Source organism: Terrapene carolina, unplaced genomic scaffold, assembly GCF_002925995.2.
Source record: "Terrapene carolina triunguis isolate 2854851 unplaced genomic scaffold, T_m_triunguis-2.0 Scaffold210, whole genome shotgun sequence".
Classification (NCBI taxonomy): domain Eukaryota; kingdom Metazoa; phylum Chordata; order Testudines; family Emydidae; genus Terrapene; species Terrapene triunguis.
In genome coordinates, this window is record NW_020664561.1 from 36,710,441 (window position 1) to 36,738,431 (window position 27,991).

At 46.1% G+C, this 27,991-nt stretch overlaps 1 protein-coding gene across 1 annotated transcript in view; it reads left to right on the top strand.

The window, feature by feature from the left end:
• The window catches only part of LOC113407298 (probable ATP-dependent DNA helicase HFM1), a 91,274-nt gene that overhangs the window by 22,995 nt on the left and 40,288 nt on the right, over positions 1-27,991 (top strand). Inside the window, exons 9-14 of the mRNA XM_026655634.1 lie at positions 4,022-4,222; positions 4,309-4,397; positions 13,106-13,149; positions 13,764-13,865; positions 16,373-16,518; positions 25,765-25,859. Coding sequence (XP_026511419.1) covers positions 4,022-4,222; positions 4,309-4,397; positions 13,106-13,149; positions 13,764-13,865; positions 16,373-16,518; positions 25,765-25,859 — 677 coding nt within the window. The remainder of the gene's footprint in view (positions 1-4,021; positions 4,223-4,308; positions 4,398-13,105; positions 13,150-13,763; positions 13,866-16,372; positions 16,519-25,764; positions 25,860-27,991) is intronic.

A 27,991-nucleotide genomic window follows, 5' to 3' on the forward strand; every position in this document is an offset into this window, starting at 1 on the left:
CTCCCCCGCCTCGTCCAAGATAGGACTTTGCTAGGAGGCGGGGTCGAGGTGGTAGGCGAAGGTCGACCGGCCCTCAACCCGGTCAGAACCAGGGCCAGCCTAGGCCACCTTCTGGGCCTAGACAAGCCTTTTGAAGGTGCGGTCGAGGACGGCACCACGACCGGTACCCAGGATCCGACTCCCCCTTTCCGGGACCGCCTCTCCCGTTTCCACCGTGCTTGGTCCCTTATAACCTCGGACCGTTGGGTCCTTCGCACGGTGGAGAGGGGATACGCCCTCCAGTTTTCCTCGCCCCCCCCTCCCACTCCCCCTCCCCGTCCCTCTTCAGGGACCCTTCTCACGAGCAACTCCTTACACAGGAGGTTCTTGGGCTCCTCGCTATGGGGGCCATAGAGGAGGTTCCATCGGAGCTAAGGGGCAGGGGGTTTTACTCCCGCTACTTCCTGATACCCAAGTCAAAAGGGGGTCTACGGCCCATCTTAGACTTACGCGGACTCAACAAATTCATAGTAAAGTTGAAGTTCCGCATGGTGTCATTGGGGACCATTATCCCTTCACTGGATCCTGGAGACTGGTTCGCCGCCCTCGACATGAAGGACGCCTATTTTCACATAGCAATTTATCCGCCCCACAGACGTTTCCTGCGATTTGTGGTAAACAGGGTACACTACCAATTCGCAGTCCTTCCCTTCGGCTTGTCCTCGGCTCCCAGGGTGTTCACAAAGTGTCTGGCAGTCGTCGCGGCCTTCCTCCGTCGACAAGGGATACAGCTGTTCCCGTACTTGGACGACTGGCTGGTACGCGGCCGCACCAGAGGCCAAGTGCAGGCTCATGTCCGCATAGTGACAAACACTTTCCACGAGCTGGGCATTCTACTCAACAGAGAGAAGTCCACTCTAGTACCAACTCAGAGGATAGAGTTCATTGGAGCAATCCTCGACTCCAGACGTGCCCGAGCCGTACTGCCAGACAGCCGATTTCATACCATCTCAAGCGTCATTCAAGGTCTCAGGGCCTTTCCAATTACCACCATAAGAACATGCCTTGTCCTTTTGGGCCACATGGCCTCGTGTACATACGTAACCAGGCACGCCAGACTGCGACTTCGCCCACTGCAGGCTTGGGTGTCATCGGTCTACCGTCCTCATCGAGACGACCTGAACATGGTGGTCACGGTTCCGGCCTCGGTCTTGGCCTCTCTCGCCTGGTGGACGGATCGCACAGCGGTCTGTGCAGGAGTACCCTTTCACGCCCCACAGCCCTCCCTCCACCTAGTTACGGACGCTTCATCTCTAGGCTGGGGCGCTCACCTGGGGGAGCACCATACCCAAGGCCTGTGGTCCGCGTCCCAACTAGCCCTGCACATCAACGTCCGAGAGCTGATGGCGGTGCGCCTGGCTTGCCAGGCTTTCCTCAACTTCCTACAGGGCCGTTGCGTGCTGATTCTCACCGACAACACCACGGCCATGTTTTACATCAACAAGCAAGGCGGAGCTCGCTCATCTCCCCTATGCCAAGAGGCCATTCGCCTGTGGGACTTCTGCATCGCCCACTCGATTCATCTCACGGCGTCATTCCTTCCTGGAGTCCAGAATACGCTGGCGGACCGTCTCAGCAGGTCCTTCCAGACGCACGAGTGGTCGATTCGCCCGGACATCATCTATTCCGTCTTCCAAAGGTGGGGGTTTCCCCAGATCGACCTGTTCGCGTCTCGGGCCAACAGGAAGTGCCAGGCATTCTGCTCCCTACACGGGCGAGCCCCGGGCTCTCGGTCAGACGCCTTCCTCATTGCATGGATAGACCATCTGTTCTACGCCTTTCCTCCATTCCCGCTGGTCCACAGGGTGCTGCTCAAGATCCGCAGGGACCATGCACGGGTAATTCTAGTCGCTCCCGCTTGGCCGAGACAGCACTGGTACACCACACTGCTGGAGCTGTCAGTACAGAGGCCCATCACGCTCCCCTTGAGTCCGGATCTCATCTCTCAGGACCACGGCCGGCTGTGTCACCCCGACCTACAGTCGCTCCACCTCACGGCGTGGATGCTTCATGGTTGAGTCGCTCAGAGCGGCAATGCTCCCAGGCCGTCCAACAGGTCCTGCTGGGAAGTAGAAAGCCCTCTACGCGGACCACTTATTTAGCCAAGTGGAAGAGGTTCTCCTGTTGGTGTGAGCAACGAGCTACGTCTCCCTCGCAGGCTCCTATCCCCTTGATACTGGAATACCTTCTGTCCCTAAGACAGCAAGGCTTGGCGACATCCTCAATTAGGGTTCACCTCGCCGCCATTTCCGCTTTCCACCCAGGAGAACTCACGTCCTCGGTCTTCTCTAACCCGATGGTCGTTAGATTCCTCAAGGGCTTAGACCGGCTGTACCCACAGCAACGACAGCCGGTTCCAACGTGGAACCTCAACCTCGTCCTCTCCAGGCTCACAGGGCCTCCGTTTGAACCATTGGCGACCTGCTCACTCCTGTACTTATCCTGGAAGACAGCCTTCCTCGTAGCCATCACCTCAGCACGACGCGTCTCGGAACTCAGGGCGCTGACATCCGAGCCCCCCTTACACGGTGTTCCACAAGGACAAGGTGCAGCTTCGCCCCCACCCTGCCTTTCTTCCGAAGGTGGTGTCACCTTTCCACGTAAACCAAGATATATTTCTCCCGGTCTTCCATCCGAAACCGCACGCTACTCGTCAAGACCAGCGTTTACATTCTTTGGACGTTCGCAGGGCCCTGGCTTTCTATATTGACCGTACAAAGCCATTTAGGAAAACGACGCAACTCTTCGTTGCGGTGGCCGACCGGATGAAAGGCTCACCGGTCTCTTCACAGTGCCTGTCCTCTTGGATTATGTCCTGCATTCGTGCTTGCTACGACCTGGCCGGTGTACCGACGCCACGCCTCACTGCTCATTCCACGAGGGCCCAGGCCTCCTCGACTGCCTTCCTGGCTCAAGTACCAATCCAGGACATTTGTAAAGCTGCAGTGTGGTCATCGGTCCACACATTTGCTACTCACTATGCGCTGGTGCAACAATCCAGAGACGATGCTGCTTTCGGGTCAGCGGTTCTGCACACAGCAATGTCTCACTCCGACCCCGCCACCTAGGTGGGGCTTGGGAGTCACCTAACTGGAATGGATATGAGCAAGCACTCGAAGAAGAAAAGACGGTTACTCACCGTTGTAACTGTTGTTCTTCGAGATGTGTTGCTCATATCCATTCCAAACCCGCCCCCCTTCCCCACTGTCGGAGTAGCCGGCAAGAAGGAACTGAGGGGGCGCTGGGTCGGCTGGGGTATATATCCAGCGCCATAACGGCGCCACTCTAGGGGGCTCCACAGCCGACCCACCGGGTGTTGCTAGGGTAAAAATCTTCCGACGATCGTGCACGCGGCGCGCACACACCTAACTGGAATGGATATGAGCAACACATCTCGAAGAACAACAGTTACAACGGTGAGTAACCGTCTTTTCTTTAGACTATTCACTTCATTTGAGAATCCTGAGGAACTTCATTTGAGAAACTTAAATAAAGAAAAGTGAGTAAAGCTGTAAAATCAGCTTGACATGAATTTTAAAGTAAAGTTGTCATTTCTGGGCTGTCAGCTGAATGCTTGATGAACGCAGATACAACTTTTGGCCCCAACAATATGGAAATATCAACCAAAAATTGATCAAGTACTGAAGTTTTATATTTTTAATTAAAATTTTAAGGGTGCTAACACAAGTCACAAAAGCCTGGGGACAGATTTTGACTTCAATAGTACCAGTGTAATTTGGAACAGAATTTGGTCTGCTCATTAGTGAAGAAACTATTTTCAAGTGAATTCATTAGTTTAGACACGACAAAAAGGACTTAACATGTAAACTCTCTTTGTCAATGTCATAGGGCTTGTGGGGCAGTAAAAATAGTTGCTTCCCAGTTCTTTATTATGTATGTGCTGTAGTTTGAAGAGAGCATGTATAATAACAGATGCATTATTTTCAAGCATCATTTTAACTTGCTTCCTTGTTCTTTAAAGATTGCAGAATGGCTTTCAGATGGTATGAGACCTGCTGTATGTCTGAAAATAGATGAAAGTCATCGACCTGTGAAGCTTCGCAAAATAGTTCTTGGATTTCCCTGCAGTAGCAACCAAACAGAATTCAAATTTGACTTAACACTTAACTACAAAATAGCTAGTGTTATACAAACATACTCTGAACAAAAACCAACCCTTGTGGTATAATACATTTTTCTATTAACGCTTTTGAAATTCTTGGTTTTCTTAGTACAATTAATATAAAAAAGGTATTTTCTTATTTATAGTTTTGTGCCACAAGAAAAGGAGTACAGCAGGCTGCTTCAGTTCTTGCAAAAGATGCTAAATTTATTATGACTGTGGAACAGAAACAAAGGTATATTTATATTTCTTGTAGTTGCTAACCATAGAAATGTAGGGCTGGAGGGGAATTCGATAAGTCATCTAGTCCAGTCCTTACACTGTGGCAGGGCTAAGTATTATCTAGACCATCCCTGACAGGTGTTTGTCTAACCTGTTCCTAAAAACCTCCAGAAACAAAGATTCCACGCCCTCTCTAGATAGTTTAGTTCAGTGCTAAACTACCCTTATAGTTTAGCAAGTTTTTCCTAAGGTCTGTCTTAAATCTTCCTTGCTGCAATTTACGCCCATTATTTATTTTCCTGTCCTCTGTGGATATAGAGAACAATATATCACCGCCTTCTTCATAATAACCTTTTACATACATGAAGACTGTTAGGACCTTAGTCAGTCTTCTCCAGACTAAACAAACCCATTTTTTTCAATTTGTCCTCATAGGTCATGTTTTCTATATCTTTAATAATTTTTGTTGCTTTACTCTGGACTTTCTCCAATTTGTCCACACCTTTCCTGAAGTATGGTGCCCAGAAATGGACAGAGGACTCCAGCTGAGGCCTTATCAGAGCTGAGTAGAGTGGAAAAATTACTTCTTGTCTTGCTTACACCACTCTTGATAGTACATCTGTGACAAAGTGTTTGACAGCAGCAGCTGTACCAGAATTCTGATTGCTGGATCTCCAATTATATCACCCTGGAGTAAACCTAAGGGCCAAATATTTGCCTAATTGATAGACTGGGATGGGCTGAGGAGAGCCCCAAAGGCTAATTATCTTAGCCCAGTAGGTAGAAAAGGTACATGCAGGAAATGCTCAGAGAAGAAGAAAGAGACTGGTAGGCTTTTGAGAGCCAGAGCCAGAAGAGATCTCTTAAGGGGAATATACCTTCTGTCTCCCCTCCTTGGCTCAGTGAGTTAAGGGCTGTATGCTTGTAAATGTAGAGCTGCACACATTTGTAAAGGTGGTAGGGAGAACACTAAATAAATTGCACAAGTTGTTTGAACAGAATGTCTCTGAGCAGTTTGCATCTACAGAAGAGAAAGGAGCAGGATGCTACCCTATCACAACATCCCAGAATGATGTTTGCTCATTTTTTGCAACAGTATTACATTGTTGACTCATATTTACTTGATGATCCATTATAGCCCCCAGATCTCTTTCTGCAGTACTCCTTCCTAGGCAGTCATTTCCCATTTTGTATTTGTGCAACTGATTATTCCTTCCTAAGTGGAGTACTTTGCATTTGTCTTTATTGAATTTCATCCTATTTATTTCAGACTTTTTCTCCAGTTTGTCAAGATTATTTTGAATTCTAATCCTGTTCTCCAAAGCACTTGCAACCCCTCCCAGCTTGGTATCATCCACAGACTTTGTAAGTGGACTGTCTATGCCATTCTCCAATCCATTTATGAAGATACTGAATAGAACGGGACTCCGGACAGATCCCTTTAGGACCCCACTCTATATGCCCTTCCAGGCTTGACTGTGAACGATTGATAACTACTCTGAGTACAGTTTTCCAACCAGTTGTGCAGGTTGGAAGTAGTAGGTTCATCTAGGCTATAGTTTCCTAGTTTGCTTATGAGAAGATCATGTGAGATAGAATCAAAAGTCTTACTAAAGTCAAGGTATATCATATGTTCTGCTTTCCCCCCTTCCACAAGGCTTGTTGCCCTATCAAAGGATATAGGTTGGTTTGACATGATTTTTCTTGACAAAGCCATGTTGACTCTTACTTACCACCTTATTATCTTCTAGGTGCTTACAAATTGATTGTTTGATTATTTGCTCCATTATGTTTCTGTGTACCAAAGTTAAGCTGACTGGTCTATAATTCTGTTTGTCCTTATTCCCCTTTTTATAGATAGGTACTATATTTGACTTTTTCCAGCCCTCTGGGATCTCTCCCATCCTCCACAAGTTCTCAAAGATCGCTAACGGTTCAGAGATCTCCTCAGACAGTTCCTTAAGTATTCTAGGATGTATTTCATCAGGCCTTGCTAACTTGAAGACATCTAACTTGTCCAAGGCCTTGTCTACACGACAGAGTTTTGTTGATACAAGTTATGCCGACGATCAAAAACCACTATAATTACATCCCTTTTGCATGTTCACACAATGCTTCTTCTGTCGGTGGAGCACATCCATAGTTGGTGCTCTAGCATTGACAGTGAGAGCAGTGTGCCATGGATAGCTATCCCACTGTGCTACTCACCACCTTCTGCATCTAGAAGTTTTGGGAAGGCCAAGTGGATCACAGTTGAAGTTCCCTGTAAGCTGCGTGGCCACGCAGCAGGCTATCAAGGGCCACATGGGCAGGGGAGAGGTGCCTCTCCCCTGGCCCCAGCCCTGGAGTTGCCATGGCCAGAGAGAGGCGTCATTTCCCCAGCCCCGGAGCTGCCGTGGCCGGGGAGAGGCACCTCTCCCCTGGCCCCGGGCTGCTGCAGCAAGAGAGGACTGGGGAGAGTCCTCTCTTCCTGCTGCACCCCCGGGGCAGTCTGCACCCCAAACCCTTCATCCCTGGCCCTACCCCAGAGCCTGCACCCCCCAGCTGGAGCACCCCCCACGCCAACCCTCTGCCCTAGCCCTGAGCCCCTTCCCCCACCGTGAACCCCTTATCCCTGGCCCCACCCCAGAGCCCTCACCCCCCAGCCAGCGCCCTCACCACCCCACACCCCAACCTTCTGCCCTAGCCCTGAACCCCTTCCTGCACCCCAAACCCCTCAGCCCCATCCCCACCACACATCACCTTCATATTGGTGCACATAACAAAATTCATTCTGCACATGGATGTAAAAAACTAGAGGGAACATGGTTCACAGTGCATTATGGGTATGAGCTCAACGTCCCATGATACAGTTTTTTCAGTCCCAGCATTCCATGGGCTTCTGACTGCGTTTTGTGCCATTTTTCAATGGCTACTGTTTACTGTGCGCCTGCCATGTCTGCCTGAAAGGATGGATCCTGCACTGCTCTCTACTTTTGTGGTCACTGTTATGAACACTTCGTGGCTAGTCATGCTGTATATCATGAGCTGAACAGGAATCCTAGGTGCCTGACCTGCTATGTTCCTTGGAAAGAAACAACATCAGATTACTTTTGGCATTCAAATATAGCAATAGTAAAAATAGGAGCAGCTGCGCACGGTGGACTGTCACTTTTGGACTCGGGAAACAAGCACTGAATCGTGGGATCGCATCGTTCTGCGGGTCTGGGATGACAAGCAGCCACTGTAGAACTTTCAGAAACAGAAAGGCATCTTCCTGGAACTGTGTGTGGAATTTGCCTTAGCACTGTAGTGCAAGGACACCCAAATGAGAGCTGCCCTTTCAGTGGAGAGGTGTGTGGTAATCGCTGTGTGAAAGCTGGCATCTCCAGACTAGTCACTCGTAGATCAGTTTGGAGTTGGGAAATCAACTGTTGAGACTGCGTTAATGCAACTGTGCAGAGCCATTAATCTCATCCTGCTATGAAGGATTGTGACTCTTGGAAATGTGCATGAAATAGTGGATGGCTTTGCGGCACTGGGATTCCCTAACTGCAGCAAGGTGATAAATGGCATGGCTATCCTAATCTTGCGATGGAGTACATCAATAGAAATGGGTATTTCTCTATGGTATTGCAAGTGCTTGTAGATCACTGAGATCATTTCATTGACGTCAGGGAAGGTGCATGACACATGCATCTTCAGGACTGTACAGAAAGCTGCAAGCAGGGACTTCCTTTCCAGACCAGAAGATTCCAATGGGGGATATTGAAATGCCCATAGTGATCCTGGAACACCCAACGTACCCCTTACTACCACGTCTCATGAAGCCTTACACAGGAAACCTGGGCAGCAGCAAGGAGCGCTTCAACAATAGGCTGAATGTGTGTTTGGCAGATTAAAATCTCGCAGGCACTGCCTTTATGGCAGGTTAAACCTAAATGAGGAAAATATTCCCATGGTCATAGCAGCTTGCTGTGCGCTGCATAGTATTTGTGAGGTTAATGGGGAAAAATTTCCCCCGGAGTGGAGTGCGGAGGCAGATTGTTTGGTGGCTGATTTTGAACAGCCAGGTATCAGGGCTATTAGAGGGGCACAATGGGGGCACTATTCGAATCAGGGAGGCTTTAAGGCACCATTTTAACAATGAGCACTAGTAATGTGACTTTCTATAAAGCACTCTGCCATGCTTTGTTAATTTCCCACCTTGCAAGAAAATGTTGATAATTGCTTCTTGACCATGATTTGTAGTCTGCAAATGTTACAATTGCCATGTGTATTAATTCTATCAGCAACCATTGTGTGCAGGAGACAAATAAAGATTGATTATCTTTCAGAGGGTGTGTTTTTATTAAATATCAATTAACAACACATAGAAAACACTTGGTTGAAAGGGAGATAACAGTGAAGGGCAGTCTCCTGATGTAGACTCTCATAGCTGTTTGTAACTCCAGCTATCATTTTGGAACCCATCTGAAGGGATGTAATGAATGGGGTACTGCGACAGGCTTGGGAAGATGCAAGGAATGTGTGGGAGAGGTTTGGGGAGGACATGGAAAGCAGTTCTGTATGGGCTGCAGGGAGGGACGAGCACACATGTATTAGGCCTGCAATACGAATAGGGACTCCAACATCTCTGTATGCACCTCCATCACTTCTGTCAACTGCTTCTGGCCCATTAAAATTTATTCCTGACTCTCCTTCTTCTCCTGCCTCTCTCTTATAATTTTCATTTACTCGTTCTTTCCATGCCCTGTATTCATGTTTTTCTGCGCCTGAGGATTGGAGCACCTCTTGAAATAAAGCAGGAATATTTTGTCAGCGGAAGAAGCATTGTAATGTGTATTTTTTTGTCGATGAAAGCTGACTTTTGTCAACCAAACTCTGTTGTGTAGACAAGGCCTTTGTAATTCTTAAATTGTTCTTTCCCTATTTTAGCCTCAGATCCTACCCCATTTACACTGATGTGCACTATGTTAGGTATCCGATGTCTGCTAAACTTTTGGGTGAAAACTGAAACAAAAAAGGCATTTAACGCTTAGGCTATTGCTACATTTTTTGTTATTGTCTTTCCCTCCTCGTTGAGTAATGGGCCTACCCTGTCCTTGATCTTCCTTTTGCTTCTAATGTATTTGTAAAATGTTTTCTTGTTACTCTTTATGTCCCTAGCTAGTTTAATCTCTTTTTTGTGCCTTGGCCTTTCTAATTTTGTCTCTACATGCTTGCGTTGTTCTTTTTATATTCATCCTTTGTAATTTGACCTAGTTCCACTTTTTGAGTTTCAGATCATTGAAGATCTCATGGTTAAGCCACAGTGGTGTCTTCTTGCATGTTTCTTATGCATTGAGATAGTTTGCTCTTGTGCACCTTGGCAGTTGTTTTAAAAAAGGAACTACTAACTCTCCTGAACTTTTTCCCCCTTAGACTTTCTTCCCATGGGATCTTACCTACCAATTCTCCGAGTTTGCCAAAATCTGCCTTTTTTAAGTCCATTATCTTTATTCTTCTGTTTTCCCTCCTTCCATTTCTTAGAATCATGAACTCTATCTTTTCTTGATCACTTTCACCCAAGCTGCCTTCTGACTTCAAATTCTAAACCAGTTCCGCCCTGTTTGTCAGAATCAAATCTAGAGTAGCCTCGCCCCAGTCACTTTCTCCACATTCTGTAATAAAAAGTTGTCTCCAGTGCATTCCAAAGCTCGTTGAATAATAATCTGTGTCCTGCTGCATTATTTTCCCTACAGATGTCTGGGTAGATGAAGTCTCCAATCACCACCAAGTTCTGTGCTTTGGATGATTTTGTTAGTTTTTAAAAAAGCTTCATCCACCTCTTCTTCCTGGTTAGGTAGTCTATTATAGTTCCCCACTATGACATCACACTTGTTTTTTTTACCCCTTTTATCCTTACCCAGAGACTTTCAACAGGTCTGCCTCCCACTTCTGCCTCAGCCTCAGTGCAAGTGTATACACTTTTGATATACAACACCTCCTCCCTTTTTTCCCTGCTTGTCCTTCCTGAACACATTGAAACCTTGTTTTCCAATATTCCAGTCATGTGAATTATCCCACCAAGTCTTTGTGATGCCAGTTATGTCATCATTGTGATTATTCACTAGTATTTCTAGGTTTTCCTGTTTATTCCCCATACTTCTTATGTTAGTATTCAGACATCTAGAAGGGAAATCTAATGAACATCTTATATTCCTTCTTGTCTGTCCTTTGTCCCTGCTATAATAAAAGCATACGTGTATTCTAGCCATTCTATGGGCCATGTGAAGAGGGTTGGTGGGTTCAGTACAATTTCTAGTAGAGAGGTATCTATATCTCAAAATCATTATTGCGGTTGGCCCCCTTGCTGGGAAATTTCACTAGTGGCCAGGGACTGAATGGACCATGCAGACTGGAATGTGGAATTTCTCGCCATTAGAATGCTCTCTGCAGAATAGGGTTGAGATACATTTATAGGACTGTGTAATCCAACTTGCATTTCTGTTGACTGAGCTATACTTATTTCCTCTAAATAAAGGAATCTCTTCTTGAAGGATGTCTTTTGGGTACTTTTCATGAACATTAAATGCATTTAATATTTTAAATTACCTGTTTTTTGAAGAATAAAAACATTAATTTCCAGTGAGCCTGCAAAGACTTACACATATGAATAGTCCCACTGGATATGGTTTTGTTGAACTACTCACAGATGCACGTGCCTAATTTAAGATACTGTAAGTCTTTGCAGGATCAAGTCCTTAGTAAACACAGTCCTAACTTCTGTTAGTGATTATTTATTTCACCAGGTAGTTATATCAAAGCTACATTTTCATTTGTACAACTCCTGGTAGGAATAATAGGAGCTGTGTGTCTTGTTCAATCCCAAATGCATTTATTAGAGCCCAATTCAAGAAGGATGCTTAAGAACAAGTTTAATTCCCATTTTAAATCAATGGGATTTAAGCACATGCTTAAGTGTTTTCAGTAAAATTGATGGACATTTGCACGTACTTAAGTACTTTCCTGAATTGAGGCCTACATGTATATTTTAAAACGGTACTTACATTACAGTTTATTTGAAGGCTGTTTTTTTAAAAAACAGATTTCAAATGGATCTTGAGATAATAATTATGATACAGTTCTGTGTTCAGAATTTCAGACACTATTAAACAACTATTAGTAGCCCTCTTCTATATTAATGTCTGTTTGAGAAGTTCTTGAAACTCTTTGAGCCCAGTCATTATTATTACTATTTATTATAATTAATCAGTCAAAACTCTCATTGAAATCAGAGTAGTTTGAAGAAGTGAATAGAAACTTTGCTTGAGAAAGTACTGCAAGATTATGTCCATAAATGTTTCTTTCCCAAGTCCAAATTCATCAATATTCAAAGAATATTGACATGAATAGCCCAACATTCATGAACAGGCTTTCAAAGCACACAGTATTTTTACTGTGGGAAAATAATCAGATCCAAATTCTTCAATACTTATTCAGGGCCATATGCACCTCTTCACTTAGGTTGATGTAGTGGAGAGAAACCTGCACAAAGTAAGTGAGATGCAAAAGAAGAGTCACTCTTTAGCATTCTCTTTCTTTCCCCAAACCTATGGAAGCTATATTAGAGAACTACTATGATGTTGGGATTCATAGTGAACTCTCATGAGGTTGGTCAGGAGGGGGTCTGATCTGGTGGAGCTGATAGGTAATGCCACTCATTGTGGCATGCTCTCCTCCCAGATTGGTGGAAACATTCCTTACAAATCTGTAGTCACTTTAATGCCACCCATTAGAAGACCCATAAACTCATGTTGCTGCTGAGGGTGATTGTCGTACAAAAGGGAGGAATCAGTGAATGAGGGAAAGTAGCCTCAAAAAACAGTGTGAAGGGGCAGTTGCTTGTGAGTGGATCCTTGGCAGATATGCAGTTTGGAGGTTACTCTCCGTGTTTTCTCCACGGCTCACTTCACAGAGTTTCTGGCACTCATGGTCTTCCTCTTGTAGATTTTACCGTGGGAGGATGCAATAATGAAATTTAGGTTTTGCCTATAAGGAGGGTTATCGTGTGGCAACCTGGGGTGTAAATGTACAGTGCACTTGCCTGCTGTGAACTAAATTGTATGTGGATCTGTTGCTGTGCAGTAAAACTCCCATAGTGCTCTTTGACTTACTGCTGTTTGAATCAGCAGTAAGTGAAAGTGCTTTACAGAACTTTCAGTATGTGGTAGCAGGGTCCACACGGTCAGTTAGTGCATGAAATGCTGAAGTGCTGTAGATTTACAGTCCAGGTTCCTGGATATTAATTCTCTATCTAAACATACAGACATTACTCAAACAATGGGAAGATTTGCCTGAGTTTGGATTACAGGATTTAGTCGTTTAAAAACAAACAGATTTTAGTTTCAAGTATCCAAAAGGTAATTATAAGTGAGAAAATTATTTAAAAATTATGCCATATACATTGACCTTTTAGTATTCTAAAATGTAGATATGAAATAGGACTGTATTGAAAAACACAAGGATGTGACAGAAATAAGGACAAATTAATTTAAACAGAAGAATAAATCTTATGACTCTTAATGAGTAACTGCTGGAATCAAAGTTTAATGTCATTATGCAGAGTTCTTCATAGGATATCATTGTGCTTTTTTTAAAACACGTTGGTATGTCTTCATATTGTATATAAATTAGTAAAAATGCTTTATAATTTTGGGTTTAAAAAGTACTTATTGTTTTTGTTTCATTTTTATGTAGATTACAAAAGTGTGCAAATTCAACAAAAGATACCAAAGTGAGAGGTAAGTACAACAATATAGGCAGCGAGTTTTATATGAGCCCGTGGTGCCCATGCTCCACCAGTATTTAGGAACATGGGCCCGGCTCCATCAATGTTTGAGCTTACCGCACTTTGGGGGTCCCTGCGCTTTAGGGGAACGCAGAGTCCAGGGCGGCCTGGGGGGTTAGCGAACGACCCGGCCCCAGCCCACCCCATCCCACTCCGCTCCGCCCCACTGGCTCCCGGTGTTGCTCGGGGGAGGGGGTGGAAGCTGGAAAGAGGCGGGGCAGGGACTTGGGGGAAGGGGTGGAATGGGGATGGGGAGGGGGCAGAGCAGGGGCGGGCTGTGGCTGGGTTGCTTGCTGCTGCCAGTGCCAGGCCCCCCACTAATTCCCCAGGCTACCATGGACCCTGCATCCCCGTGAAGCGCGGAGACCCCCAAAGCACGGGGCCCAGGGCGGTTGCCCCGGTCCATCCTATGGATGGGATGGCTCTGCGTGACCCGTTCTGGGAACCACCAAAAATTATACAAACCTGGCACCCATGTACAACAATGCTAATTTTTGCCAACATGAATTAATAATATTTGCTTGACGAAAGATAGTAAAGGCAATGGATATAATATTTCTTTTTCAGATCTTTTAATGTGTGGTGTGGCTTATCATCATGCTGGTATGGAACTATCTGATAGAAAAATAATTGAAGGAGCTTTTACCAGGGGAGACTTACCAGTACTTTGTAAGTAAACTTAAACATTTGAAAGTCAAAATGTTGTTACTATATTTTTTCTTTTTAAATATAGTGAGGAGATTCGTATTTGGAAAAAGTAAACGTTATGATTCTTTCACTTATTTTTATGACATGAAATCCATGATGATAGAGAGTATGGTTCTGCAGCCTGTATACGAGTAGGTCAATTTGTTTCAATAAGTATTTAGGACATTTTACGTGCTACTACAGTATAAATGATACTAATACTCACGTGAGGCTGCATGACTGGGCCTGTACTTTAGGGTTTGATCCTGCATTCCTAAGTCCCATTAACTTCAGTTTTTCTTTTCCCTTCAAAAATAAATTCTGGTCAGAATATTACTTCTTCATTGAGGAAGAATAATACCAGTTGAAAATGGAAAGCCAACTCTTTAGTTCTAATCATGTTATCCTATTCTTCTTAAAGAAAATGGATTGAACATGTGAAAAATATTATCTAAATATGACCAGATTCTTCAAATAAATCCACACACTTGTGATTTACTCAGGGGTGAAAGTAACTTAAAAGACTTACCTGTACACAGGGCAGCCAGGCTCCTGGGCAAGATGGGGGGCAGCTCTGGGCCCTGGAAGGGGTGGGGCCTCGGGCAGAAGGGGCAGGGCTTATTTTCACCTCTGGATTTACTAATATGTCTTTTGTGTTTGACGCTGTGTGATGGGTGGCCAGACATAGTAGTCAGACCCTAAAGTCTGCAGTTACAAGACAGGAGTCAAGAATCAGTTGAGTTGGGACACTGGGAGATCAGAATCAGGAGACAAACTAGAGATCAGAACACGAGTCGGGAACTAGAGTCAGGTTGGGTCCGGATACCAGATGTAAGGATCCGTGGACTAGAACCTAGGTCTGCAGATCCTGGGATAGCTGACATTCCCACAGTCCCACTGGGAAGGCTTGCAGAGCCACATCCAGGGAGCATTGTGGAAAGTAGGCATCACAGGAAGTACCTCCCAAATGACCCAGAGTGAGAGTACCCTGCACCCCTCTGATTGATGAAGTGCACTATTCAACCCAGGTAGGTGCCTCAGGAAGTTGTCTGGGCAACCACACAGACTTCTGGCCTGCTGCAACTCCAGACTTCACCTCATCTTCTGATCTCTGGTCTCTGATTCTAGCCTGACCCTGACTCTTGCTTATTGAACCCAGCTGTAGCGATTCCTCTGATCCCTGTTCATTGACTTCCATCCTTGACATGTGTACCCCAGCCCAGCTGTGATTGCTAGGCAAGTCTGCCTACACTCTGGTCCCTTACACCAGGGAGTCAGGAGCAGGGGACAAAATGGAGGTCAGGAACCACCAGTCAGGTGCCAGGAGTTAAGCAGATCAGACTGACAGGAGATCAAGCTGGGGAAGCACGAGTAGATAGTGGGATTGGGACAAAGCAAGGGGGTGGAGCCTCGTTGTTCAGATGGCTTCCTGTTGCTGGCTTAAGTAGGGACAGTGGGCCAAATAGCCACTTGGGGACTCCACAAATCAGACCTTAGGGGCAGAATCTCACCAATGGGGGTGGGCTTCATGGTTCTCAAGTAGGCTGTTGCCAGAATACTACCATGTGGAGGGTTGGAGCCTGGTTGCTCCTATGCAGAGGTGGATTAAGCTTTTGTGGGGCCTAGGGCCCTGGGCCAGAGCAAGTGGTGGCCCCTCCCCACCCCTTCTGCCTGCAGTCGTCCCCCCCATGCACTTCTTCTGGGGAAATGGAGTTGGGGTGTGGGGGCTTGCCCCGCTCCGCCTGCCTGACATTCCTGCTGGGGAGCAGGGTTGGGGCGTGGGGGCTTCCCCTGCTCCCCAGCAGGAGCACTGGGCGAGCGGAACGTGGCAAGTCCCTGCATCCCAACCCCATTCCCCAGCAGGAGCGTGGGGACCCCCATTTTTCCAGGGTCCCGTACAGGCCCAGTGGCTAATCTGCCACTGCTCTAATGAACCTTGTGGGCCTGGAGTTTGAGACTGGTGGGTCATGAAAAATACATTATTATGAGAATTATTTTAGTACTATAGATGTGCATGTCACTTTACAGGCAAATTAAAAGACCCGAAAACTGTCCTTAAGTATACAGTCACTACAAAACAGGATGAAGTAATGGCTATATTCAAACAGTTCCTGAACTATTTGTATTGAATGATTAGCAATTACTTCAATGTGATTTTGGTGCACGAGGAATGAAAGACTGGACCCTGATTTACCTGTAAATGTTAACAAATATTTAAATACAAATATGTTGGCTATATTTAGTTTTTAAGGGAGCATTTGACAACACAGAAATCATGATCAGATACACTGAAATACTGCATATGAATGTATATACAGATTATGGGCCCTATGAGCTCTTCAGTGCCCTTTCCTCCCATTGATTTCATTAGAGTTGAGAGTGCTTAGCACCTCACAGGATTGGCCCATATATTTGCTGCTTTATTTAAAATCTTGCTAGTATACCGAATACTGTTTATTATTAAATTAATATGCTTTAATCTGATTCAGTTACTACTAGTACCTTAGCTATGGGAGTAAATTTACCCGCACACCTGGTAGTTATAAAATCTACAATGCACTATGTTGGAGGAATGTTTCAAGAATACAGTGAAACAGATATTCTGCAAATGATTGGGAGAGCAGGGAGGCCTCAAGTAAGTTAACTGTGTATTTTATATTAATGCTTTCTAAATTTGGCTTAGTAAAAGCTACAGTATACACTTGACAAATAAATAAAAAATACCCACAACTTAAGGGATAGCATTTGCTTTTTAAAGATTTATTTGTAAGTGAATTATTGAGTTAAAATAATACTGAACAAAGAGAACTGTGTGACACTGTAGACAGATCAATGGAGATCTCCATTGATCTGTGTGCAACTGTAGTCCAAAAAGCAAGATGTTAGATTGCATAAGGAATGGAAAGTTGAATAATATGCAAATATTATAATACCTTTTATATAAATTGTGCAGCTTCATTTGGAATAGTGTGTGTAGTACTGAGAAGGACATCACAGAGCTCTTGCATATTATTTAAGTAGAACTAAAAGTTTTTGAAAATTATCTAGATCATTTGTGTTTTATGCTAAAAATCACACGGGTCATATTCTGTCTCCCTAAACCACTGGTTTTCAACCTGTGGTCTGCAGACATCCAATTTCCAAAGGGGTCCACACCTCCATTAGAAACTTTTAAGAGGTCTGCAAATTTAAAAAGATTGAAATCCACTGCCATAAACTGTTTCTAAATGGATTAAAAAATGTATTGTTGAATGTTACACATTAGCAGAAATTCCTGTACCTATGATGGTATGATCTCATTCTACCAGAGCTGTGGCAGCCTCTTTTGCTTGCCTTAAGCAAGTCCCTGTTACTGAAATTTCCAGGGCTGCAACGTGGAGTTTTTCATCAAGTGCTTGCTCATGTCCATTCCATTAGGTAGGTGTGTGCTTGCCCCGAGCACTGCCACTGGAAAATTTTCCCTCAGTGGTATCCATCAGGTCAGCTCTGCTGCCCCCTGGAGTTGCATGCTCCTAGGACCAGTATAAAGGGTCCTGCCAGGAGCCGCAGCCCTCTCAGTTCCTTCTTACTGCCTGTGACCGTCGCTGGAACTACCTTATCCTTGCAATCTGCAAGTACACCCTTAGTGGACTTTTTCAACTCTATATTGTATATAGTTATCTCTTGTTGTTAGTAGTTAAATTTCTGTTATTAGATAGATTAGTGGAGTTAGTCTCTGCCTGGTACTGGGGCATGCCTTGGTCTCCAGGTTTTAAGTCTTGTGCCTCGTGCCACAAGCCTATGCCTGTGAGTTACACCCATTCCAGTTGCCTTAAGTGACTGGGGGAAGCTCACATATAAGAACGTTGTAAGATCTGTAAAGACTTCAGGCCCTGCACCAAAAAGGATACAGACTCCAGACTGAGATTTATCCTAATGGAGGCAGCGCTAAGGCCTCCATCGGCACCGGACCACTCAGACTTGGCACCAAGCACTTCAGTCTCAATAAGGAGTGCTCTGGCTACTCTTTGAGATCCTCAGCGCTGCTCTTCATCCCTGGCACTGAGAAAAGATGCTCCTTCTACCTTTCGAGAGCCTTGGCACCATCCACCATCTCCGGTGCCAAAGAAAAATGCTCCAGTGAGAGAACCTCGGCACCACGCTCCATCACTGGTACCGAGGAAGAAATAGAAGAAGACTGATAGTGGTCTATCCCCATCCCCGAGGTCAGCAGGGCAGGGAAACACTAGTAGAGTGCGACCTGCGTTGGGACACTCCACAGCTTCAGCAACCTGTGCAGTGCCATTAACACCAGCCCCAGAGTGGGTACTGTTGAGTCCCATACCAATGAACTCACCACCGCAGGAGAGCCACTGGAGATACTTTGTTGGCAGTACTATCGACGCCAGACACATTTGCCGCAGTGAGAGACCTACTCACACTGCCAGTACCAGCGTCTCCAGCTATGCAGGAGCTGACAGCAGTGGCACTGATGAGAAACAACCTCAGCAGCATTGAGGCCCCAGGTGTCTTCAAAAGAGAAACAGTCCCTCTCAGCACTGCTCGCTGGCACTGATTAGCACCGCTCCTCCCTTGTCTTCAGGAGGGGAGTCTTCGGAGACAGAGTCGAAGGCTGAGTCATATGCCTCTCGCAGGAACTGACTCCGTCACTCCAATTAGCACTATCCTGTCATGGACCCAAGCCAAGGCATCCCATCCACAGTGTGGCCCCCGGGGCAGTGGCAGATGCAGTTCAGTGGCCATTCTGGAACCCCTGAGCTTTCCGGACAATGCAGAGGACTCGTTGCAGAAGGTCATACTCCATACTCTAAGTCCAGAGCACTTCCACTGCTCCAGTCAGAGCAGGACCCAGGCTTCAGTACTGAGGCCAGTGCCAAATAGCAAGAGCCAGCACCTTGAGACCTGTCTGGTGCTGAGTGTGAAGAACAGTGCCCCCTACCAGTACAGGCTTCCTCCTCTTCTCCTCATGAGACTGTGGTGGGAGCAGATGTAGCACCCTCCCAGGATGACTACAAGGCTCATCAGAAGCTCCTTAAGAGAGGGGCTCAAAACCTGGAGATCCAAGTAGAAGAGATCAGGGAGTCCTCCCATGCCCTAGTGGACATTCTAATAGTCACAGCCCATCAAGAGTGGAATTGCCCCTTAACAAGGCCATTATGGACCCCATCAAGGCATTATGGCAGGCCCCAGCATCTCTTCAGCCAACAGCAAAGAAAACTGAAAACAAATACTTTATCCCAGCTAAGGGTTGTGAGTTTCTTTTACACATATCCACCACTGGGCTTTTTGGTGGTGTCAACAGCCAGTGAGGGGGAAAAACGGGCTACAGGGGCCAACCCCCAATTAGACCTTTTTGGCAGAGAGAGCTGTTCAACAGGGGGCCTCCAGCTCAGGATCATGAATCAGCAGGCATTCCTGGGCAAGTACGATTTTAATTTCTGGGATTCCATGCTGAAATTTAAGGAGTTATTACCCCAGGAGTCCAGACAAGAATTTGTAGCTCCTGTGGAGAAAGGCAAATTGGTGCAAAGGCATCCTTGCAAGCAGCCTTGGATAATGCAGACTCTGCAGTCCAATCTATGGCCTCAGCGGTGGCAATGCACAGAAGCTCATGGTTTCAATCCTCGGGCATGCTGCATGAGGTCCAACAGACCTTGCAGGACCTTCCTTTTGTGGGCACATCACCCTTTTCTGAGCAGACAGACTCCAAGCTGCACAGCCTAAAGGACTCAAGAGCCACTCTACAAGGGTTTGCCGGGGCTCAACCCCCTCCGGGGTGGTGGGGAGCCACACCGGCTCCCTACACACAGTTAAGGTTCGGGGGAATTAGTCTGGCTGCGGGGTCTTCCTCGGCAGCCCTTGAAGAACTAGAACAAACACCATAAGCCCAGGCCCTGGGTCAGGGCAGGGCAACAAGGAGTCCGATGCTCAGGCCCTCAGGCAGGACTGAGCAACCACAATACAATAGAAATAGGTCCAGGTCCTGGGTCAGGGCGGGGCAACAGTGGGTCAGGGGCTCAGGCCCTTAGGCAGGGCTGAGCAACAACAGTACAATTAGTAGCAAGCCCAGGCCCTAGGGCAGGGCAGGGCAGTACAGAGTCAGGAGCTCAGGCCCTCAGGCAGGGCTGAGCAACAACAGTAGGCCCAAGCCTCCACAGGCCTGGGAGACTGCCACCCACAAGTTGGGCAGAAGACCCGCTGCTGTGTCAGTGGGGATCCTGGCCGCAACACACTGACATGGGCTCTGGTAGTGCTGCAGCCAGACTAGGGTCGGCTGCCCCTGGCTACTTCCAGACTCCCCTTCGGGTAGTACCTGGGTCAGAGTGTTGTCCTCTGGGGGGTCCAGCACCATGGGTTCTTCCGGGTAGTGAGCGCAGGGCAAGTGTACCTTGGGCCGCGGGGTTTTCCCAGTCGTGGGCTAGGCTGGAGGCGTCTGGCCTCTCCGGCAGCTGGGTCCTTACTGAGCTCTGAGGGTGAGCCTTTATACTTCCGGGTCGCCGCCTGACCCTCTGAGGGGCGGGCTCAGAGCTCCCTAGCTCGACCCACTCCGGCCTCCGGATGGGCTCATCCCTCTCCGGGGTGGTGGGGAGCCACACCGACTCACTACAGCCACTCTGAAGTTTCTAGGACTTTATACACTGGCACCCACAAGGAAACATTATAAGCCTCAACTGGCTGCTCGATTCTTCCCACCACCTGCCTGGCAAGACTACCAAAGGGAAAGGAGCAGGAGCTTTAGGAGAAGACCTCTGCCCCCATCCTCATCCACATCTACGCCTTGCCCCGCCTCTCCTCCCCCCTCCCCCCCGACACTCTGGTAGGTCCAAGCAGGCCTTTTAATGGGACGCTTGAGGATGACATACCAGGATAGAATTTGGATCCAGCCTCTCCAGTTTTTGTGGACCGTTTATCCCATTTCAATCAGGTGTGGGCCCGCATTACAACAGACGACTGGGTGCTAAGCATAATAGCAGTGGGATACACTCTTTAGTTCAGTTGTTCCCACCCTCCCCATCCCTTTTCAGGGACCTTTCTCATGAGCTACTTCTAGCCCAAGAGGTGCAGTCGCTCCTAAGGGTGGGAGCCATGGAAGAGGTTCCACCAGAGTTAGAGGACTGATGATTCTACTGCTGATATTTCCTTATCCCGAAAGCCAACGGCAGTCTCAGACCAATTCTGGACCTGCAAAAGCTCAGCAGATACATGAAGAAGTCAAAGTTCTGCATGGTCTCCTTGGCTTCCATTATCCCTTCCGTGGATCCTGGGGACTAGTACACCACCCTTGATTTGAAGGATGCTTGCTTGCTTCCATATCTCGATCTTTCTTTCAGGAACACCAAAGGTTCCTCAGGTTCATCGTGAACCACGTGCGCTACCAATTTGCGGTTTTCCCATATGGCCTGCCAGCAACCCCTCAAAGTGCATGGCGGTCGTTGCAGCCTTCCTGAGGAGACAGGGGGCTCAGGTCTACCATTACCTTGGTGACTGGCTGGTCAGAGGTAAGACCAATGGCCAGGTGGAGTCTGACATAAAGTTAATCCAGTCAACATTCAGGACTTGGGTCTGCTGATAAACGTTCAGAAGTCTACCCTCTCCCTGGTTCAGAGGATAGAGTTTATCGGGGTGATCCTCAACTCTGTCCAAGCCAGAACTTTCCTCCCAGAAGCACGGTTCCAAGCAATAGTGATGCTTATAGAGAACCTCAGAGATCACTCCATCACTACAGCGAGGAACTTCTTGAAGTTCCTGGGCCACATGGCCTCATGCACGTAAGTGGTGCAGCATGTGAGACTTCAACTAAGACCTCTCCAGGCATGGCTGGCGTCTGTATACTCGTCAAACTGACACTGTTTGGACACAGTTATCACGGTTCCCTGTCGGTGATCACCTCTCTCAATTGGTGGTTAAACCTGCTGACCCCAACCATCTGTGTCTCTCATTACAGATGCTTCAGTGATAGGCTGGGGTGCTCTTCTAGGTTCCCTCAGAACTCAGAGCCTTTGGTCTCCAGAAGAGCTCTCGCTACACACATCAATGTCTGGGGGCTCAGAGCAGTTCGCTTGTCATGCCAGGCATTCCAGACCCATTTGGCGAGCAAGAATGTGTCAGATCTCACAGACAACATGATGGTGATGTTTTATATCAATAGGCAGGGAGGAGCATGCTCCTCTCACCTGTGCCAGGAAACACTTCGCTTGTGGGAATTCTGCATAACGCACTTGATCCACCTCCAGGCCTCCTATCTGCTGAGATCTCAGAACGAGTTAGCGGATCACCTCAGCAGATCTTTCTCCATTCGTCCAGATGTTGTGAACACCATTTTCCAGAGATGGGGAATTCCCCAGATAGATCTGTTCGTGACAAAGCACAACAGGAAGTGTCTCCAATTCTGTTCCCTCCTGGGTAACAGCCCCGGATCTCTCGCAGACACCTTCCTTATCCCCTACACGGGTCATCCCTTCTATGCATTTCCTCCCATTCCTCTAATACACAAAGTCTTGCTGAGGATCAGAAAGGACAAAGCGTGGGTCATCCTGATAGCCCTGCTTGGCCCCGCCAGCATTGGTTCGCCACATTCTTAGACCTCTCTTTGGAGATGCCAGTTCTTCTACCTCTGTATCCAAACCTGATCTCCTAAGACTAGGGCAACCTGTGCCACCTTAACCTCGAGTCCCTTCATCTGACAGCCTGGAAGCTCCATGGCTGAACCCCTCAGAGCTAGCATGCTCAGGGCAGGTTTGCAAGGTACTTCTAGGGAGCAGAGAGCCATCCACCAGAGCGACTTACCTGGCAAAGAAGAATAGGTTCTCGATCTGGTCTACGCAGAAGGGTGTCTTGTGTATGCTATCAACAATAGCATTTATTCTGAACTACTTACTACACCTAAAACAACAAGGTCTAAGTAGGTCATCTGTCCGTAATCTCAGTTTTTCACCCATGGATGAATGGCCGTTCCGTGTTTTCAAACACCATCTGTAATTGGTTCCTTAAGGGCCTTGAGAGATTGTACCCCCAGGTATGGCAACCAATCCCTCCCAGGGATATCAACCTGGAATTGTCAAAACTGACAGGACCTCCATTTGAGCTACTGGCAATATACTCTCTGCTCTACCTGTCCTGGAAGGTGACCTTCCTGGTGAACATTATTTGTGCCAGAAGTGTCTTAGAGATCTGGGCCCTTACTTCAGAACCACCATAACATGGTATTCTTCAAGGACAAGGTCCAATTGCGTCCTCATCCAGCTTTCCCAGTTCCATAGTAACCAGGATATCTTCCTACTGGTCTTCTATCCAAAACCACATGCCAACAGAGAAGAACAGAGGTTCCACTCGCTAGACATCAGATGTGCACTGGCTTTCTACATAGAAAGGACTAAGCCATTTTGGAAAACTACTCAACTATTCGTGGCCTGTGCAGACAGGATGAAAGGTCTTCCCATCTCAACCCAGAGTATTTCATTGTGGATCACATCTTACATCAGCACATGCTATGACCTGGCAAAGGTCCCTGCCCCAGCTGCCCTGACAGCACATTCCACAAGGGCCCAAGCATCTTTAGCAGCATTTGTAGCACAAAATGTCCTATCCAGAACGTTTGTAGAGCTGCAATATAGTTGTTGGTTCACACTTTCACTTTTCACTACCCCGTCACCCAACAGGCTAGAGATGATGCTGGATTTGGCAGAGCGGTGTTGCAATCAGCAGGTCAATAAACTCTGAATCCTCCATTTGCAACTGCTAGAGAGTCACCTACATGAAATGGACATGAGCAAGCACTCAAAGAAGAAAAATAGTTACTAACCTTTCCATAACTGTTCTTTGAGATGTGTTGCTCCTGTCCATTCCAAGACCTACCTTCCTACCCCTCCGTTGGAGTTGGTCAGCAAGAAGTAACTGAGGGGGTTGTGGGTCAGCAGGACCTTTTATACCGGTACTATGAGTGTGCGACTCCAGGGGCCACCAGAGCCGACCTAACGGATACCTCTGAGGGAAAACTTTCCAGTGGCTATGCTCAGAGTGAGCACATGCCTACCTACATTGGAATGGACATGAGCAACACATCTCTAAGAACAGCAGTTGTGGAAAGGTTAGTAACCATTTTTTATGTTCACACATTTAGTAAACATTATTCTCTCAATTTGGCTTCCAGGGCAGACATTAGATGTCACAGCAGTGCTTCAGTCACTATTCAGTTATTACTCTGTTCTCTCCTTTAGGTTATTTTCAGTACTGTTTATAAAACTACCCGTGAGTGGGAATACACAGAGCCATTCAAACAAGAAATGAAGGTTACTTACTTGTAACTGGAATTCTTTGAAATGGCTCTGCATATTCACATTTTCTTCCTGTCTTCTGCTCTTTCTTAGGGTCCTATTGTTCTGTATCTCTGGGATGGTGGCGGAAGGAACACAGGTGGTAGAGGGCGCTGCAGCCTCTTCTATAGCCTCATCCTCAGAATATTAAGAAATGCGGAGAGGAGTAGTAGGAAAGGTTGCGTGAGCATTCTAACAGACACTGCTTGGAGAAGGTTCTACTATTAGGCACCACTAGGAGGCGCAATACCCATAAGTGTGAATAAGCGGAGCCATCTCAAAGAACTCTAGTTACAAGTAACCTTCACTTCTTTGAGAATTTGGCCATTAGTATATTCCACAATCCAGCTTCCTTCCCTTGTGCTATGGAGTCCTGTACAGCTGGAATTCTGTGGTGGTTGGCTTGCTCTGCCCTGTATGCTGTTGGTAAGGGGCATGAGAACACTTTGGGCTTGTGTGCCTCCCAATGGACACTGTTGGACAAAAGACTCCGGTTTCAAGCTCCTGGAGCACACATAAATGATAACTGGAATATATATGTGGACAAGACCTCTTTAAGAACTTCGATTACTGTACATATAAATAATTCTTCTTTCTTATCTTTGGCCATTTAAAAAAAAGATACATGATTTTGCTGCTAGAGGTCCTGATTCAGAAAGATACTTAAGCATATGCCTAACTTTAAGCATGTGCTTAAATTCTTATACTGAATCAGGAAGAGTTATTTGATTCAGGGCTGTTTTCATATGTACCACATACACCGATCCAAATTAAAAAACTTGGAAAATTCCCATACAAAAATTAACAATATACATTTAGCTTTATATTTCCAATTCTGAACAAAGCAAGAGGGAAAGTGAAGGTTGGGTGCTGAGTACATGTGGTAACTTGATAGTGAGTAATGAAGTCAGTAGGGAACTTGGTGTATCTCTTAACGGTTCATTTCCAGGCTTTTTAACATTTGGCAATAATTAATGAGATTATCAGTGTGAAGAATTGGTTTTCTGAGCTTGTGTTTAATAATCATTCATTTAAGAGCTGCTTCCCACTTGAGGGAAGAATTGACAATCTCGCTAATCATAAGACTAATGTCCAGCACTGCAGAGTGCATTGAACGACTACAAAGTGAATTCTCTCCAGTCCTTCTCATTCAGAAGGATTGTGGTGGTGACATGCAGCTTGGGTGAGGCGGGATGTGGAAATCACTTGACTGAGGTTAATGGATTTTTCTAAATGCGTATTTGTCCACAGGATAAGTGGGATTCTCTTTTGTGTATGCACAGTATTGTTTAACTGTGCAAAATTTCATTGATCCTAATACTGTCTATAGTATATGCGTGTTACAGCAAATAGGTTAGTAGCGCCAGCCCAAATGCAAACAGTTATTTTTTTTTAAAGTTCAGGTACTGTTCAATGTGCAAATGGATTTGTCTTTCAGTTGTTGATGCCTTGGCATTCCTCAACAGGTTAAACATAACATTTTTAAAATACATTTTGAATTGTTACCAAAGATATGAAATGCATATTTTAGGTGTCTCCTGCTAAATCTTAAAGTACTTTTTTTTCAGTTTGACACTACAGCTACAGCAGTTATCTTGACGAGGTTAAGTACAAGAGAGAAATATGTACAGCTGTTAAATGGTGCAGATACAATAGAAAGCAGGTAACCAAGTAATTTTGCCACAAGCATACTGCTGGATAGAACCAACAGAATGTATTTTCTTGTTCTTTTGGCTTATCATCCCACGGATTATAAAAAAACAGGTTTATGGGGAAATCATATAGAGGTACACCAGAGGTGGAAACTTCATTTTATCTATTCAGTGACTGAGAGAATACTAATCAACAAGAAAAGCAAACAATATTTAGATAGTGCAAAAAAGAAATCACAGAAGCTTTCTTGTAGTATTTTTTTTTTAAAGAATCAGTTTTTAATTGAGAAAAATAAATTCTGTAATTTGGGCATCTATCCTGTAAATTTAAAACATCATAGATATCTACCAAACACTCCAATCCTGAGCCCATTCCCTTTCCAGTAGTCCAAGAAAAAAAGATGAACTTTGCAGTGTTCCCATATGTGATGGGGTATACCTACCCCACACTGGGATAGAGGGGATTAACCCCAGGCTCTGGGCCAAGGAAGCTGCACCCTGTCATCCCTGCTGGGCATGCTCCAACTGGAATCGCAGTATAAGAGGGAGCAGTTCCACTCAGTCTGGGCCGACTGAGGAGGAGAGCAGATGTGTGCTGCAGGCTCCTGTCAGGAAGCTGCTGGAGCCCCAGGCTGCAGAGGCTGACTGCGCTGAAGCCACTGCAGACACCCAGTTGACCGCCGAGGATGACAGAAAAGAGTTTGCTGATGCTGGGAGGCTACCAATGCTGGAAGTGAGGGTAGGAAGCGATGCAGGGAATGGAATGGCTGCAGAGAGAGACCGAGCCTGAACACAGGAGAATCGGTTCCTCGGGGCCCTGGGTTGGGACCCAGTGGAGTAGGTTGGGCCTGAGTCCCCTTATCCTGCACCATACCCACCACTCGATGAGGTCACCGCTCGAAGGAGCGAGCTGTACTGCCTTGAATCCAAGGGCAGCTGCTTAGACTCTGGCCTCTGGGCCACACTGCCTTGAACCAAATGGCAGCTTTTTAGACTCTGGCTAGTGAGCCTTGCTGTCCTAAATCCTGGGACAGCCCAACTGACTCTGGCCATTGGACCATACCGCCCTGAGAAGAAGGGCAGCTATTTAGACTTTGGCCACTAGGCCTTACTATCCTGAACCCTGGGGTAGCCCTACTGACCCTAGCTATTGGGCCATGCTGCCCTGGGAAAAGGGCTGCTATTTAGACTTCTGGCACTAGGCCTTATGGTCCTGAAGCCCAGGCGTGCCCTGGTGACTTGGGCTACAGGGCCATACCACCCTAAGGAGCTGATGGGTTATTCCCACACCATAACACTGACATAAATACTGCTGCCTATTGTCTCAGTGGATGTGTGAGATGCTTCACAGTTACTTCAGTTACTGTCAGCAGCTTAATGTTAGAGGTGAGTTCTTCTCACCAGTTCTTTTGGTATATAAATTCTGTTGATTTCAAGTGATTAGTCTTGTTCCTAATACCTATGATGTTCCCATTCTAGCGTCCTGGTTTTGTGTGGGGTAAGGAGGTTCTTAAATTATCCCTGTTTTGGAATGTCTGCCTGTAGATACGTAGATCCCTGCTAAAGTATAAGTCATGTTCCTTGAAAACAGCAGTATGACACTGAATGAGTTTCTGGGTTTGGAGATTGAACTCCATGTATTTTTCATCAGCTGGAATACTACCCATACCTGATACCTACAAAAGAGAATTAGGTCTATAGTTCTGTCTTAAACATATCAAAGGAAATTGGTTGTAGATATGTGGTGATAGTATTCAAAAAACCAAGAATAGAACATAGAAAGCTCCCAGGCCATGTCTTTGAAGTTTGACACAAGAGAGATTCAGGAAACGCTAGCCTATAATGCTCAATTGATGGAAGGCCTACAGGGAGTGAGAGACATTTAAAAATAAGAACATTCAGACTTACAGTGGAATTTAAATGCTAAAATTGAAAATCTTATAAGCTAAATCTTGTTAAGACTTAAACTTTGATATTTCCCAAAGTATCAAGAATATAATGCAACATGTAAATATAGATAGTTTTGTTTCCTGGATGCCAGTGATGTCCAACAGCCAACACCAAAAATCTCTGTTTCTTTTGCTAACTGGAGCCCATTCCATAACAAACAACTTGAATTCTTCATCATTTAAGTATTTTTTAC